This window comes from Pituophis catenifer, unplaced genomic scaffold (genome assembly GCF_029215685.1).
Source record: "Pituophis catenifer annectens isolate HBS135680 unplaced genomic scaffold, rPitCat1.0.hap2 SCAF_3, whole genome shotgun sequence".
Taxonomy (NCBI): Eukaryota; Metazoa; Chordata; class Lepidosauria; order Squamata; family Colubridae; genus Pituophis; species Pituophis catenifer.
In genome coordinates, this window is record NW_027256883.1 from 108157330 (window position 1) to 108175548 (window position 18219).

The window sequence follows — 18219 nt, forward strand, 5'->3', positions numbered from 1 at the left end:
TCTTTTGTTTTTATGGAAAGATGGAATTTGGTATCTTTATGCATAGATTTGAGCAGGGAAGATATGGCACTCAGTTATTGGCCTGCAAATAAGCATTGACTGATTGCTATGGTCTTTCTGTTTGACTATTGGTCAGAAGGGGCTGTTAACTTTTTTGGGCTCCAGATTCATAAAGATGAGTTATCCAAGTATGCATACAGCCTTGATCAGTCATCCCCAATCAATATAGCTCACCCTGAGGATGCCAGGTATTTAAGGCCTTGCAAAACACCAAAGGTCAGAATGAGTCTGTTCTCCAAAGAGATGATGTTCTAGAGATGAGCACTGTGACAGAAAAGGCCGTCTTCCTGGGTCCCACAAGCTAACATTCTGTCACAGAAAGGACCTGGAGCAGCTTCTACTCCTGCTGGATCCAACAGGATGGATAGATACCACTGGGGAGAAATGGTGTTGTAAGTAACATGTCCCTCATACAATCCCTTGCTATTGTCCACATTGATTGAACGTTACTACCATATTTCTCCAAAATTACGACCTACCCTGAAAAAAAGCTCTAGCCGGATTTTCACACCTGCACCTAAATTAAGCCCTACCCCAAAAATAAGCCTTAGTTAAGCCCCACCCATCATCTGGTTGTACAAGGTGGGGCAAGGGGCAGGTGTAAAAATCAAACTAGGGCAAGGGGGTGGGGGTGATGGAGGTGCCCCATACGTCCTGCATTGTGCCGGTGGAGCTGCTCGTGGCAGAAAGCCGTTCACGACAGAACTTTTCACGCAGACAGAGAAATGATGGAGACTCAAAGCTTCGTGTGCTTGCTAGGGGGACAGTTTGAAACAGAGCAATTAGCTCTGTTTCAAAGTATCCCCTTTGCAAGCAGACAAAGCCTAGTCTCCCTCTGGACAAAAAGTGTTTGGGCAGCTACCACCGACCTCGCCCTCTCTGTCCCACTGTCTGCTTGCCCACGGCCTCAATCAGGGCCAAGCTCTCAGCATGTCCCAGGCTCCATTCACCCTGCGAGGACAAAGAGCCCCCATGAAGCACTATGGCCAATAAGTGTCCCAGCAGCATCTGGGCCAGCAGGTAGGGTGAATGGAGGCTGGGGCATGCTGAGAGCTTGGCCCGTTGCAGCTGTGGACAAGCAGACAGTGGGACAGAGAGGGTGGGGCCAGCGGTAGCTGTGCTCCCACTCCCATCGGCCCCCACACTTAAAAAAAATAAGACCTCTTCAAAAATAAGCTCAAGTGCGTATTTTCAAGCCCAAAAGAAAATAAGACCGGATCTTATTTTCAGGGAAACATGGTAGAACCTAAATCTGAAATATTTGGACAGTATTACATTTTCTGTCCTTCATACAAAAGCAAGGGCATGTTTTATTTGCAGACCATATGTTCTGCATGCAAAAAATTATAACGCATCCTTTTCCAGGTTGGGTTTGGTAAATCATGTCAAAACATTGATCAACAACTATAAATAATAACTGGATGTACATGACATACAGCTGTTCGATCTAGAAAAATCCTCATTTTTCTACATGCAGTATGTCTCAAAACAAGATACAGAGGAATTTATTGAAATAAGGTTTAGGAAAAATTCTGATTTTTCCATATTATTGTTGGAAGCCTTAAGTGGAATGGTAGCTCCATCTTGTGTGAAAAACTATGTCCTGAATATTTTTTTTCTATAGCCAATGGAGAGATTCTTCATATGCTAATAAAGTACATTAACTATATTCAGATTTTCCCACAACCGGATTTTGTACAAATTAGCAGAAGAATTTTGCCCCATATAACCTTGACTGTACAGTTAAGATCATTTATGGAGGCCTTCTTCTGATAATCCTTGTCAATGATGTCACTGGAGCTTATTCACACAAAGGAAAGGGGCACATAAGGAGTATGAATTAACCTCCCATTTAAATTGTATTTTTAAATTTATTCTTATTAAATTTTAATAAGAGATTTATAGAGATTTATGCAGGGGTGAAATGCTCCCAGTTTGGACCAGATCACCCGATCCGGTAGCAATGGAGGCAGGTGGTTCAGAGAACCGGTAGCAAAAATCCCTGCCCCCGCCCCCATGCCCAGCTGAGCCGCACAATCATCAAAGGCTTTTTTAATTTTTAAAAGCATTTTTTCTACAATCTCTTCAACCGAAAAAATGCTTTTAAAAGTAAAAAAAAAAGCCTCTGATGATCCCAGCTGAGTTGCCTGATCGGCAGAGGCTTTTTTTTCCTTTTAAAAGCCTCTGACGATCCAAGCTGAGTTGACTGATTGGCAGAGGTTTTTTTTTCTTTTAAATGCCTCTGACGATCCAGGCTGAGTTGCCTGATCGGCGGAGACTTTTAAAAGAAAAAAAGCCTCTACCAATCAGGCAACTCATCTGGGATCGTCAGAGCCTTTTGAAAACATTTTTTACAACCTCTTCGCTGAAGAGGTTGTAGAAAAAATAGTTTTAAAAGTAAAAAAAAAAAATTGGCCACACCCACCCAGTCACATTACCCCACCACCACCAAGCCACGCCCACAGAACCAGTAGTAACAAATTTTAAATTTCACCACTGGATTTATGTATGTGTGTATGTGGGCGCACGCATGCATGTGTGAGTATTGGCTGCAGGGGGCAGGACAGCTGTGGCATCAGGAGGCAGGGTGGCAGTGGTGGAGCAGGGGCTGTGGTGGTGGCCCTTCAGAATATTTCCGGTTTCTCATGTGGCCCCTTGGGAAAATGTATTGCCCATCAACTGTTCTAGTGAATAGGTACAATCTTATTTTTTCCCCTCTGTTTTAAATTTCAAAAGACAAAACAATGGAATGGAAAATATTCAAAAAGTAGCAAAATATATATGAGTAATAGTAAAAACTCTCAAAATTAGACCAGATGAAAATTGAATGGAGAAGGCTAAGAAAAAAATAAATATATTCGGATGCCAACTACACACAGTAGTAATTGCAAGCTTCCCCCCAAAACAACCCATAATCTGAACACTTCCATTTTTTCTGAGAATACCACCATATATCTTACATAGCAGCAAAATGAGGGACCTCTGATGACCGACTTGGTTTATGGGTAAACTCAAGACCCTTCAGATATTGTATTACAAGACTGCAGTGCTCCAATATATAAATGAAACTGCTGGGTGTATGATCAGGATCCAGAGTTATTCATCTCTGCCCAGGCTGTCCAAGTGATGAAACTGAAATATTCTCCCTGTGCCTAGAGACTTTCTAGACTGATTGGGGAAGAACCAGCTTTGGCTCACCCCAGTAGTGGGTTCCACTTACTTTCGCTACTGGTTAGGAACTGTGAGTACGCGTGCGGGGCGCTTCCGCATGTGCGCAGAGCATTCGTGATGATGTCCAGGTGGGTGGATGGAGCCTCCCACCACCACCATTACCGGTTCACCCGAACCGGGGTGAGCTGGTAGAAACCCACCACTGGCTCAACCCTGACAAGGCTTTAGGAACCTTGGTATCTAATGATTTTCTATAGTTAACTCTGCATGGAGTTACAATCGCCCAGGTAGAGTTGATGCATCTAGGGATGCTCCTGGACTCATAGCTTTTGCTCACAGGACAGCCTTTGCAGAAATACGTCTTGTGTGGTTACAGCCATTCCTGGGCTGGGAGGCACTGCACTTTGTCATTTGTGTCTTAATCAACTCCCACTTCCACTACTGCAACAGGGCTGCCCTGAACAGTTTTTGGAAACAGTGACTGGTCTAAAAGGCAGAAGCACATACAGTTCAGAGGGCATCACAGCACACTCATGTAACACCACTATTGCATTAGCTGCACTGGCTCCCAGTGGGCTTCCAGTACTATTCAAGGTGCTAACTGTCAATTTTTAAACTATTCATGGCATGGGGCCAGGATGCTTGTGAGACTGCCTATCTCTGATGTTTTCTACATATCTCACTACATCTGCCACAAAGGGAACATTCTGGGTCCTCTTGATGAGTGTATCAACTTACATTAGCTCATTTGGTGACTATTCAAAGTTACAGCAGCATTTAAAAAGTGACTGATGATCGCTTTTCACACTTATACAATCATTGCAGCATCCCGGTGGTCATGTGATAAAAATTCAGATGCTTGGTAACTGGCTCTTATTTATGACAGTTGCAGTGTCCCAAGGTCATGTGATCCCCTTTTGTGATCTTCTGACAAGCAAAGTCAATGGGGAAGCCAGATTCATTTAACAGCTATGTTACTAACTTAACAACTGCAGTGATTCATTTAACAACTGTGGCAAGAAAGGTCATAAAATGGGGCAAAATTCACTTAACAACTATCTCACTTAGCAACAGAAATTTTAGACTCTATTGTGGTCATAAGTCGAGGACTACCTATAGTATTATATGGTCGGTCCTGGGAAGATGCCTTCTCTGTCACAGCCTTTGCTTTATGGAACAGCCACCTCCTAGAGCAGGGCTGTCAAACTCACGGCCCGCAGGCCAGATGCATCACATGCTGGCCACACCCATGCCCGGTTTAGTGAAGGTGGAAAAAGTCCCAATATGTCACATGACCCGCTGTGACGCCACGAGTTTGACACCCCTGTCCTAGAGATATGAACATCCTCTAGTTATTTCTTCCTGACCGCTGAGATCAGGCAGAGTAAGTGCCCTCTGGGTCCCATTGATTAAACATTATCATCTTGCAGGATACGAGAAAGATGCCTTCTCCATCACACTGCCTGTGCCCTGCAATGCCACTCACCCCTAAAGTCCATATACCCCAATGACATTCAGAAAATCCTTTAAAAGTTGGTTGTTCTCCCAAACATTGTGATGCAGCAGTTGTGGAATCCCCATAAGTTGGATTTTTTAAATTGGTACTGAGTTAATCTTCCTTTCATGTATATCTATATGTCACTTTTTCTATATATGTTATTTTTCTTTTGTAATTATAAGCTGCCCAGAGTTGTTAAATTGTAAGGTGACCAGATTTTAACATTGGTAAAGAGGGACATTGTGGGCGTGGCTTATTTTGTGGGCGTGGCTAGCTGGTCATGTGACTGGGTGGGCGTGGCTAGCTGGTCATGTGACCGGGTGGCCATGGCTATGTCTATAGGGTAAGGTGAACAGATTTTAACATTGGTAAGAGGGACACCATTGTGGGCGTGGCTTATTGTGTGGGCGTGGCTTGGAGGCCATGTGACTGGGTGGGCGTGGCTAGCTGGTCATGTGACCGGGTGGCCATGGCTATGTGTATAGGGACTACTCAGAGGGCTGGAAAGTCATTTCTGACAGGTCCTCGCACTTTTGACTGGTCCTCACACTAATGACCATCCTCACATTTATGCCCGTGCAGCATTCTTAACAACCGTGTCACTCATTTCACAACCGCTTCTCTTCACCATGGTGACAAGATAGGGCAAAAAACGTAAAATGTAAGGACAGTCGTAAGTTCGAGGACTGGTCAAAAGTGTGAGGACCAGTCAAAAATAACTTTTTCAGCCCTCTGAGTAGTCCATATGCACAAAAGGACTAACCAGAGGGCTGAAAAAAGTCATTTCTGACAGGTCCTTGCACTTTTGACTGGTCCTCAGACTTATGACCATCCTCATATTTATGCCCATGCAGCATTCTTAACAACCATGTCACTCATTTCACAACTGCTTCTCTTCACCATGATGACAAGATAGGGCAAAAATGTAAAATGTGAGGACAGTCGTAAGTTCGAGGACTGGTCAAAAGTGCGAGGACCAGTCAAAAATAACTTTTTCAGCCCTCTGAGTAGTCCATATGCACAAAAGGACTAACCAGAGGGCTGAAAAAAGTCATTTCTGACAGGTCCTCGCACTTTTGACTGGTCCTCACACTTATGACCATCCTCACATTTATGCCCGTGCAGCATTCTTAACAACCATGTCACTCATTTCACAACTGCTTCTCTTCACCATGGTGATAAGATAGGGAAAAAAACGTAAAATGTGAAGACAGTCGTAAGTTCGAGGACTGGTCAAAAGTGCGAGGACCAGTCAAAAATAACTTTTTCAGCCCTCTGAGTAGTCCATATGCACAAAAGGACTAACCAGAGGGCTGAAAAAAGTCATTTCTGACAGGTCCTCGCACTTTTGACTGGTCCTCACACTTATGACCATCCTCACATTTATGCCCGTGCAGCATTCTTAACAACCATGTCACTCATTTCACAACTGCTTCTCTTCAACATGGTGACAAGATAGGGCAAAAATGTAAAATGTGAGGACAGTCGTAAGTTCGAGGACTGGTCAAAAGTGTGAGGACCAGTCAAAAATAACTTTTTCAGCCCTCTGAGTAGTCCATATGCACAAAAGGACTAACCAGAGGGCTGAAAAAAGTCATTTCTGACAGGTCCTCGCACTTTTGACTGGTCCTCACACTTATGACCATCCTCACATTTATGCCCGTGCAGCATTCTTAACAACCATGTCACTCATTTCACAACTGCTTCTCTTCACCATGGTGATAAGATAGGGAAAAAAACGTAAAATGTGAAGACAGTCGTAAGTTCGAGGACTGGTCAAAAGTGCGAGGACCAGTCAAAAATAACTTTTTCAGCCCTCTGAGTAGTCCATATGCACAAAAGGACTAACCAGAGGGCTGAAAAAAGTCATTTCTGACAGGTCCTCGCACTTTTGACTGGTCCTCACACTTATGACCATCCTCACATTTATGCCCGTGCAGCATTCTTAACAACCATGTCACTCATTTCACAACTGCTTCTCTTCACCATGGTGATAAGATAGGGAAAAAAACGTAAAATGTGAAGACAGTCGTAAGTTCGAGGACTGGTCAAAAGTGCGAGGACCAGTCAAAAATAACTTTTTCAGCCCTCTGAGTAGTCCATATGCACAAAAGGACTAACCAGAGGGCTGAAAAAAGTCATTTCTGACAGGTCCTCACACTTTTGACTGGTCCTCACACTTATGACCATCCTCACATTTATGCCCGTGCAGTATTCTTAACAACCATGTCACTCATTTCACAACTGCTTCTCTTCACCATGATGACAAGATAGGGCAAAAATGTAAAATGTGAGGACAGTCGTAAGTTCGAGGACTGGTCAAAAGTGTGAGGACCAGTCAAAAATAACTTTTTCAGCCCTCTGAGTAGTCCATATGCACAAAAGGATACAGTAATTGAGAGGGATGAAGGAAGGGAAGGGAAATTAGAGTAGGAGTGAGGGTAAGAGAGGGAGGAAGAGAGGAGGAGAAGGAGAAAAGAAGAGGAAGTAGGGAGGAGAAGAAGAGGGGGGGGAAGAGAAAGTAAGAAGGAAAGAAAAGAGAGGTGGTAGGTTTGAGGAGAAAGATTGCTGTACAATAAAAAAGATGAAAGGGAAGAAAGCCAACCCCAAACAAATATAAAGATATTAAGATAAAGAATGAATTGTTAAACTTTAAAGAATAAAAGAGAACAAATATGAATAAATAGCAATAATTAGAAACACACATACATACAATGTATTTTCTTTGAACAGAATATTTGGCTGGTTCACAAATTTAAACAGTGTTTAGTCATTTCAATTAAATTTACAATTTCTATATTTCCTTTTTGCCATATTTATTCCTCATCTATTTTTTTTAAAAAACAATATTACCGTTCATCCTCATCTCTAATCTTAATCAAATTCAATTTTTCCCTTCTATTCTATTTTATACCCCTTCCCATTGTCATCTATTTTTATATCCATCCTCACATTGGTTAATTATGTAATTATGTAATACGGTTGTTTAATACAAATTCAACATTTTAATATAAATCAATTAGTTATATAACTATCTTTTTTGTATATTAATCAATATGAACATGAATATTCCAATTATTTCCATGCAATCCAATTTCTTACAAATCAATTAATTATACTTACCAATAATAATAAACCAAATAATTTCCCCCATATATTCCTCCAAACCACAACTTAACCATTTCTGCTTTCAACACAGTATACAATTAATAATATCTCAATTATTACAATTCCCTAGTTAAAAAGAGCTTTTTTTTCTTTTGTGTTTTAAAATCTTGAACTCTCCTCTTTTGCCCTAAATAATTTTCCATTGTTTGCACTTACCTTTTTTGGTGAGGAAAAGGAAAATAAATCTGCTGCCTAATTTTCCAACGTTGCAAGCAAACCGCAAAGCCAACAGCCTGTTTTACTTTCACTTTCGTTTTGAGCTTGGTTTGCACAAAGAGGAAAAAAAAACTGAGCAATTTAGCAAGAGCAGAGCCCTGTGCAAATCAGCTGAGAGGGGGAAGCCGAGCTAATTAACGTAGGGCGGCCCTTTGAAGCCCCGCGGCAAGAGTTTAAACAGGTTTTTTCCCTCTAGCCATCAGCGGGGATTCAGGAGGCAGCCGGGAACCAGGAGGCAGAATGAAAAATCGGGACTTTTTTAAAACGCCGCGGGACGCGGGACAAATTGCTCAAAAGCGGGACTGTCCCGCCAAAAGCGGGACGTCTGGTCACCTTATAAATTGGCAGCCTCAAAACTGAAATCCATCAATCAAAATATTGGCCTTTCAGAAAACCATGATGTTTTGGCTCATCTCCCAGGCAATAGAACCTGGGTGTTAATTTACTGTAGTTTTGACACGTATATATAAATTACATGAGGAAAATTGATATTTTACTGGGGTCTCAGCTTTGTGTGTGTGTGTGTGTGTATTGGACATTTCTTTTACTTAGTGGGCACAGTTAGATGGATATTGGCAGGCCACAATATAGCCAGCAGAATTAAAAGAACCAAGTGGGCACTTAGAAGAAATACTGCAAGCAGTTCCCGGATCTGTCTCAACCCAGCATGAAGTTTGGAATTAATTTACATAACTAATGACTTTCAAGAGGGCCAGCACTACATGGGTTAATGTTATTTATGAAGCTTTATATCACCTCAATTACAATTGGCATTAAGCAGTTCACAGCCTAACATTATATTGTACATAATATGGGGGGGGGGGGGAGAGAGTGAATGAATGAATACAGGTTCTCATCGTAAGAGTCCCAAACCTAGACTGAGATAATCTATTAAATATTTTTGTGTGAGGTATAGATATGACTTGAGATTGTTCATTATTATCAGGCTGCTGCTCTCTTTTCATTGTCTTCTATTTTTTAGGTGATGATCAGCACAGAAAGAGGTGCTTGGGTAATAAGCCGTGTTTTTGATAATGGATACCCCTGGGACATGGTGTTTCTAAGTCGTTTTTTGAATATTATCCGAAATAGCCTTCCTGGACGTATCACAACATGGATGATTGCAAACAGAGTGAACCAGTGGTTTAACCATGCAAACTATGGCTTAATTCCCCAAGACAGGTACTGGGAATAAATTAGAGGTTAAAGATGGGAAGATAATAAATTTTATTTATTTGTTTATTTATTTACAAAATTTATATTGTAACTATATTGAATTCTACTGTATAGTGCAATATTAATGCAATATTGGGTTTTCAATTTAATTGTGTGTGTTTTATTTTTATAGTTATAATGTACACTGAAGTTGGCATTTAATTTCATTGTACGAGGTGCAATGACAATAAACTAAACTAAACTAAACTAAACTAAACTAAACTAAACTAAACTAAACTAAACTAAACTAAACTAAACTATTGCTGCCTATTAAAACATGGCGACTCAAGGCAGTTTACAAGAATATAAAAACCTCATATAAAAAAACAATAAAACTAATAAAAGAGAGAATCCTATAATAAATTAATAAAATAGTATAAATTTATTTATTTATTTATTTATTTATTATATTTCTATACCGCCTTTCTCCCGTAGGACTCAAATAACCTGCCACCCCCACCCCACCCCGGCAACAACACATCACATGAGCCATTTAATGGGCTCCATCCCGCTCTGCATTTTCCAGGCCCACTGGTAGAACCAGGTCTTCAGCGCCTTCCGGAAGAGTGTTAGAGTGGGGGCCATTCTAATCTCTGGGAGAATGATGTTCCAGAGAGAGGGAACTACCACAGAGAAGGCACTTCTTCTGGGTCCCACCAGGTGTATCCCCCTAGGACAGTGGTATCAAACTCAAGGCCCAGGGGCTGGATCTGGCCTGTGGGGTGCTTAGATCTGGCCCACGGGGCCGCCCTAGAAACAGTAAAGGACTGACCCATGGTGCCTGTGCCAGCGAAAACAGAGTTTGCTGGGTTTGGCTGCAATGGCCTCCTGCCCCTCTCTCCAAGCGAAAATGGAGCTCGGGGGGGGGGCGTGTACGGCCCCCCAAGCTCAGTTTTCACTGGCAGAGGGCGGCAGGAGGCCATCACAGCTGAAAATTGAGCTCTGGAGCCCGTTTTCACTGGAAGACAGCTTGGGCCACCACAGACACCCCTGACATGAGTGACATCAAGCTGGCCTTGCCCACCTTGGCCACGCACACCCCAGCCCCTCAGGTCAAACACAATCCTGATGCGGCCCTCAATGAAATCGAGTTTGACATCCCTGCCCTAAGGGATGGGTTCTGCAACATTCCTTGCCTCCCCCGCTCAGGTGGGTTGGGTAGATGTGACCGGCAAGAGACAGTCCCTCAGATAACCTGGTCCCAGGCCATGAAGGGCTTTAAAGATGACAGCCAGCACTTTGAATTGCACCTGGAAGCAAATGAACAACCAATGCAGCTCCTGCAGGAGAGGTGATACATGTGCACACTGAGGTCTGCATAAAACCATGCAGGCCACTGTATTTTGCACCAACTGGAGCTTCCAGATGCTCTTCAAGGGCAACTCCATGTAGAGCGCGTTGTAAAAGTCAAGATGGGAAGTTACTAGAGCATGAGTGACCATGAGTAGGGATTGTTGATCCAGGAAAGCGTGTAACTGGCGCACAAACTGCAATTGCACAAAGGCAGTGGTGGGATTCAGCCAGTTCGCACCACTTCGGGAGAACCGGTTGTTAACTTTCTGAGCAGTTTGGCAAACTGGTTGTTGGAAGAAATCATTAGGGCAGAGAACCGGTTGTTAAATTACTTGAATCCCATCACTGCACAAAGGCCCTCCTGGCCACGACTGCAACCTGCTCTTTGAGCAGGAGTCACAAATCCAGGAGAACCCCCAGATTATACACAGGGTCTGTTTGGGGTAGTGCCACTCCACCCAAGACCAAAGGTGGCAATTCTCCCTGGGCCAAGGAATTCCAAACCCAGAACCAGGGTTGGTCAGTCTTGCCAGGGTTTAGTTTCAACCCGTTGCTCCCATTCAGCCCTAACAGCCTCCAGGCACTGTGAGAAGGAGGACATGGCATCACTTAATTTACCACGGGCTGAGACATACAGCTGAGTATCATCATCTTATTGATAATATCTGAGTCCATGGTGATGGATGATCTCTCCCAGTGGCTTCATATAAATGTTGAACAGGAGCGGAGAGACTACCAAGCCCTGCGGAACTATGCAAAGCAGTGGGGGAGGGCTGGATCTCTCCCCTCCTATCAACACTGACTGAGTTGACAAATACCTCAAACCTCTTCCTCCCCTCCAGAATTCTTGTTAAGTCTTCACATCCTGATCCTTTCCCCTGCATTAGTTATTGATGCCTAATATAGTGCCACTTGCTGGCCATTTATCCTGGCCACCTACCGGTAGTCTAGCATTTTGACTAACCAGTTCTGTATTTATTTTTTCCTCTTGAGAGATAAACCAATCTCATTGCAAATAAAGTAGTGTTGTGTTTTGTTATGTTATGTTATATAGAAAACACTTTTTAACTTCATGTATTAAAAAATCAGTTTCATGTAGTGATTAAGGTATCACACTAGAAACTGGGAGATTATGAGTTCTAGTCTTGCCATAGATTAGAGTCCAGATGGGCGATCTTGTCATTTTTCCTCAATCCTAGGAAGCAGGCAATGGCAAACTACTTCCAAAAACTCTTGCCAAGAAAACTTCAGGCACTGATTTTAAAAACCTGCAAAACCCTGATTCAAAGCTGTGTGCACATACACATTAAAATACAAGTATTCAACAGAGAAAGAGATAACTATAGAAGGAGCGTTGGTCCTACCTGATACGTTCCTTCTCGTTGAGTGGAGACAGCAGCCAGCATGGGTAGTGTCCATCCAATCAGCTTGAAGGACTGAGACTGCCAATTATTCTTAATCCCGCCCTTGTTGCCGGGCAGGCCAGCTTTTGGTGAAGACTGGAAGACAGACTCGGTGTGTGGGACAAGAAGAGAACCCAAAGACAGATAGGACAGAAAAAACGTGCCAGGTCCAGCTCAAATAAGGGGAGGGTCTGGCTGCTGTCTCCACTCAACGAGAAGGAACGTATCAGGTAGGACCAACGCTCCTTCTCCATTGAGAGTGGAGACAGCAGCCAGCATGGGACATACCCAAGTTCACTGTCCCATAATCAGGGGGGGATCATGCTGGACCGCATTGTCCTCTCCGGCAACAACCCTTTGCAGAACCCGGCGTCCAAACGAGGCTTCGGCCGACGCAAACTGGTCGAGTTTGTAGTGTCGAATGAAAGGACTAGGGGAAGACCACGTAGCCGCTCTACAAATTTCCAGCAAAGGAGCCTGCGTAGCCCAAGCAGCCGTCGTAGATGCGCTGCGGGTGGAGTGTGCTGTCAATCGTGAGGGACGCAGAAGAGATCTACTATCGTAGGCCGCAGCAATAGTCTGACGAATCCAACGACCGATTGTCGATGATGAGACCCTACCGCCTTGAGAGGTAGGTAAGAAGGAGACAAAAAGAGACTCCGAACGGCGGAAGGGAGCTGTCCTCTTCAGGTAGATTCGCAGTGCCCGCCGGACATCAAGGGCGTGCCAACGACGTTCCCGAGGATGAGAAGGCCGGGGACAGAAATTAGGTAAGATAAATTCCTGCGCACGATGAAACACAGAATTGATCTTAGGTACAAATGTTGGGTCCAAACGGAGTACCACTCGGTCTGCGTGGAAAACACAAAGGTCCGGACGAGTGGATAAGGCGGCAAGCTCAGAAATGCGGCGAGCCGAAGTGATGGCTACTAAGAAGGCAACCTTGCAGGTGAGAAGTCTGAGACTGGCAGTTCGGAGAGGTTCGTATGGCGGGCCTGTAAGCGACTGCAAGACCAGAGGAAGATCCCAGGTAGGGTAGCGGTGCAACACAGGAGGACACAAGTTCTTTGCCCCCCGGAGAAACCGGCGGATCAAGGGGTGCTGAGCCAGGGACGACAAGGAACCGCAGGTAAGCACCGAAGATAAAGCTGCAATTTGACGGCGGAGTGTGTTATGCGAGAGACCTTGGGAGAGGCCCTTCTGCAAAAACATCAGAATATGAATAATAGATGGTTGAAGAGGCATTACGTCGACCTGGCTACACCAATTGCAGAAAATCCGCCAGGTGGCAGAGTAAATGCGTTCTGTAGAAGGCCGTCGGGATGATAGTAAGGTATGAGCAACGTCTGCAGGAACATGAGCCGCCTTCAAAGTGCACCGCTCAATCTCCAGGCGGTCAGATTGAGCCAGGCCGGGTCTGGATGTGTTAGAGCGCCCTGCGAGAGAATATTGTCCGAGAGGGGTATGCGCCACGATGGGGTCACCGATAGGGACACGAGGTCCGCAAACCAGGGCCTCCGAGGCCAATGCGGTGCCACAAGTATCACTTCCGCTCGCTCGGATAGAATTTTGCGGATGACCCTGGGAAGGAGGGCCGTCGGGGGAAAAGCGTACAGAAGGCCCGAAGGCCATGGAGCCCGAAGAGCGTCGACACTGGCTGCTCGAGGGTGGGATATCGAGAGAGGAACAGCGGAAGTTGGGTGTTCTCGTGAGTCGCGAACAGGTCGATTACTGGACGGCCGAAGCGAAGAGACAGGTCCTGGAAAATGCGCGGGTGGAGATGCCATTCCGCATTGTCTATCCGCCTGCGACTCAGCCAATCCGCCTGGATGTTCTGTCCCCCGGAAATGTGCTCCGCTCGAAGGGAGCACAGATGGCGCTCTGACCAAAGTCCCAATGCCATTGCCACCGCCAAAAGGGACTTCGACCTGGTGCCTCCCAACCTGTTCAGATGTGCTTTGGCGGCGATGTTGTCCGTGAGAACGAGGACGTGAGCTCTGGAGACCAGATGACGGAACGACTTCAGGGCAAGGAAGACCGCCTGCAGTTCCAGCCAATTGATGGGACGATGAGCTTCCGAGGGCGTCCAAGTCCCTTGAGCCAGTTGGCCCTGGCAATGAGCTCCCCAGCCCAGGAGACTGGCATCTGTAGTCACCACCACCCGTGGGGGTTCGAGGAAGAAGCGACCCGCAGTGAGAGCAGGGGAAAGCCACCACCGGAGAGATCGGCAAACCGCAGGAGGGAGCGTGATTGGTCTCGATGAAGTGCCTCTGCCCGCCTTCTGCAACGGCAAGAGAAACCATTGGAGTTCCCTGGCGTGCAACTGAGCCCAGGGAACTATGGCTATCGCAGAAATCATCTTACCCAACAGCTGAGACAAGACATAGGGGGAAACAACCCGCTCTCTAACAATCTGGGAGACCAAACGCCTCAAACTATTCTGCCTATCGGGAGAGGAACACCTTGCCCTGAAGGGTGTCAATCAGGGCACCCAAATGAACCAGGCTAGTGGAGGGAGAGAGGTGGCTCTTCTCCAAATTAATGGAAAACCCATGAGCTGCTAACGTCTCAACTGTCAGACACACATCTCGGGCAGCCTGCTGGACAGAGGGGGACAAAAGTAGAATATCATCTAAATAACACAAAAGGCGAACTGAACTAAGACGGAGAGAAGCCGCCAAGGCAGCCAACACCTTCGTAAAGGTGCGGGGGGCAGAGGAGAGCCCAAAGGGCAAAGCTCTGTATTGGTAATGTACTCCGCCATAACAAAACCTCAAAAACCGTCTATGAGAAGGGAGGATAGGGATGTGGAGATAGGCCTCAGTTAGATCAATAGAAGAGAGGAGATCGCCCCTCCGAACACCGTCCAGAATGGTCTGTAAAGATTGCATTTTAAATTTGCGGTACACGACGTACCTGTTCAAACGTTTGAGGTCCAGAATAGGCCGCCACCCCCCCGATGACTTAGGGACTAGAAACACCCTTGAATAAAAACCCGAGCCTTCCTGACCAGGAGGCACAGGTTGAATCGCCTTGATGGAGAGGAGATGCTGAACCGACGAGTCCATAAGGGACCTCTTTTCAGGATTACAAGAAATCGGACAGCAGACAAAGGTGTCAGGAGGGGGGGGTAACGAACTCTATAGCCAAACCGGATCTTAAGGTGGCGAGGACCCATTTGTCCGAGGTGGACTCCTCCCAGATGGCAGCGAAAAGGCCCAATCTGCCGCCAATGGGAGGGTTAGGAATGCAATCAGCGGCGGCGACGGGCGAAACGACCTCCTCCTCCTCGAAAGGGCCGCCTAAAGGTAAGGTGACGCCCACTAGCTGATCTATCGAAAGATCCCCGCTGTCGGTTAAAGGACCCCTCCCTCCTGAAGGGGGGGAAGGAGGAAGAGGAAGAAGAGGCCCCCCCGTCAGCACCTTGAGAAAAGGGACGAGAAGGGTAGGGCGAGTAACGGGGCTCTCCTCTACGGTAAGCAGCTGCCAAAACTTTCTTTTTGTCCCTGGTTTCTGTGAGGAACGGGTCTAGAGCATCCCCGAACAGTTTCGTGCCCCGAAAAGGAACCGATGCCAAGCAGGCAGGCTGATGTGTCTGGCATCAGCCTGCCAGTGACGAAGGTACAGCAGACGACGAGCTGTGACTGAAGAAGCCAAGGACTTCGCAGCAAATTTTGCAGCATTCAGGGTAGAGTCAGCTGAAAACTGGACGGCCGCTACAATTTTGTTCAAGTCCTGCCTGAGACGGGAATCACCCGGAGTTAACTTGTCTTGTAATTGGCGCAACCATAGCAAGGTTGACCTATTGAAGAAGGAGGCCGTAGTGGATGATTTAATCGCCCAGGAGGAACTCTGAAAAGCTTTCTGAAGAACTTGATCAGATCGTCGCTCATCGGGGCGGAGACCCTCGTCGGGTTCGCCCGGGACATTAGCGTTAGGAAGTAGTGCCGCAACCGGGGCGTCAATAGAAGGAATCTGAAGAAGAGATTCAAGGTCCGAAGAAACCTGAAAATTTCTCCTATCATTCGACGAGGGAAGAGGAGCAGCCGCCGGTGATTCCCATTGTCGTTTCACCACATCCAAAAAAAGAGGAGGTGTAGGCACAGATGTTATAGGCCTAGCAGGTTCCGCGAACATTGGGTCCAAAGGTCCAGAGGAGGACGGAGCAGGAGAAGGATCAGAGCAAGGTGATGATAAACGGGCCGTGTTAACCGCCTTGAACAGTAAGGATTTGAACAAAGCCTGTGGGAAAAGGCCTGTGAAGGCAGGCTGATCTGGGGGAAGGTTCTCATCCTCCGACAATTCAGAGCCAGGACTCTCCACGTCAGACAAGGCCGAACGGTGACTGGAGTGAGAGCCGGTAGGAGAAGCAGAACAAATGGAATGAGAGCAGTCTTGACCCCCGTGGCGTGACGAAATGGGAGAAGCCGCCCTCACCGATCCGTGATGACTTGAAGCACAAGAACGGGCAGCCAAGGATTTTTGGACCGCAGCCTCGATCATTTGTTGAAGTTGATCTGGGGAAATCGGGGAAACAACTGGATTTGAAGAACGTGCAGGTGCAGAATCCGCAGAGGGAGCAGTCAGAACCACTGATGGCTCCGAAGTAGTTGAATAACAGAGCCAGAACCCCACAAATTGTCCTCGGAAATAGAGACTGGACAGTCCTGCAGAGACAGTTGGTCAGGAGTAGGAGAGCGAGGCGCAGCAGCGGGAGCCGAATCTGATGGTGTGGAGGGAGGCTGAGGAGCGGCTGGAGGCAATTGGGCGCATGCCTTGTCACACAACTTAGTCAGAACTTTGTCCCTACGTTTCTCCGCTTTTGAAGAAGAAGAAGACGAGCCACCCTTGGTAGTGTTACGGAGATGAGAGGGATGAGAGGTCGTGGGAGGGGACCTGGGGGCCTCCATCATAGATTGCTGGGTAGCAGACATGGAGTCTGATTGGCCAATAACACTTGCACTAGCCTTCCGGCCGTGCTTGGACTTAGAAAGGGCCTTAGGCATAGCTAAACGTCACCACAGATCAGAGTATGATGTCCAAATCACGCCTCAATAATTTTATTCTGAGTTATGTCCAGGGAGCGAAAGGAACTCCACAAGAGGCAGCAGAGCCAAGGCTGACCCGAAAAACTCACTAGGAGAGAGCCAGGCAGTGAATACAGGGAGCGTAAAAACTCCACCAATTGGTAGGCGTGGCAGAGAAAAAAGGCCCAAGGCTCGTCCAGGTGTTTCTGAGGAGGAGGCAATTGATTAATTAGGTAGGCAGATAATCGCAGCCCTGAGGCCACGGGGGGGGGGCGCGAAGCTCCACTAGCCTCCGTCAAGATCAGAGCCGAAAGAGAGCAGCTGTTGTCGAAGAAGGAGGGGGCGCGAAGCTCCACAGGCAATAAATTAGGCTACTGCTCAAAGGAAACGGGGGCGCGAGGCTCCGCCGAAACAGTCAAATAGCCGGCAACGTGCTCCGTTAATTAGTAAGGCTGAGGTGAACGGTCACGAGAGGAGCGCTCCGAGCGAGAAAAAAACGGAGCCGACGAAGTCCGTCAGAGAGAGAGGAGGCAGCTTCGAACAATGGCACTGTCCTCCGCGGCGGGAAAAGTCAATCCAAAATGGCCGACGGCGTCCCAGCGCGCCCGCCGGAGCTTCCACAGATAAAAATCGGTAAAAAGGGCAGCCGAAAAACGACGAGGGCCGAGGAAATCAAAAAAGTAGGGGGCCTCGAAGATCCGCCAACTACCAACGCCCCCAGGGAGGAAAAAAAGGAGCAGGGAAGCCCACGACCTGGGGAAAGGCCAGGGAAGCGAGGCCAAGTCAAACAGCAGACAACTCACAACTCGATGTCAAACGGATCCAAATTCAGCCGAAAATATCAGTCAATGTCCAAATCGAAAGGCAAGTCACAGTCAAACAGTCCAAGTCAAAAAAAGTCCAGAAATCCAACATGAAAAGAGGCAAAATACAGAATTTAGCCAGAGAGAAGAGTCCCACACACCAGCCAGCGCTGAAGGACTGAGACAAAAGCTGGCCTGCCCGGCAACAAGGGCGGGATTGAGAATAATTGGCAGTCTCAGTCCTTCAAGCTGATTGGATGGACACTACCCATGCTGGCTGCTGTCTCCACTCTCAATGGAGAACTGTCAAGATCACATTACTTGGAAAGTAGTTTAAAAAGAACAAAGGAAAATAGAACAGACCA

The 18219-nt window shown here is 46.5% G+C and overlaps 1 protein-coding gene across 4 annotated transcripts in view; it reads left to right on the plus strand.

The window, feature by feature from the left end:
- The window catches only part of LOC139314910 (flavin-containing monooxygenase 1-like), a 42838-nt gene that overhangs the window by 16920 nt on the left and 7699 nt on the right, over positions 1-18219 (plus strand). For all 4 annotated transcript variants that reach the window (XM_070940900.1, XM_070940901.1, XM_070940903.1 and 1 more), the window contains one exon: positions 9096-9295. In XM_070940900.1, coding sequence (XP_070797001.1) covers positions 9096-9295 — 200 coding nt within the window. The remainder of the gene's footprint in view (positions 1-9095; positions 9296-18219) is intronic.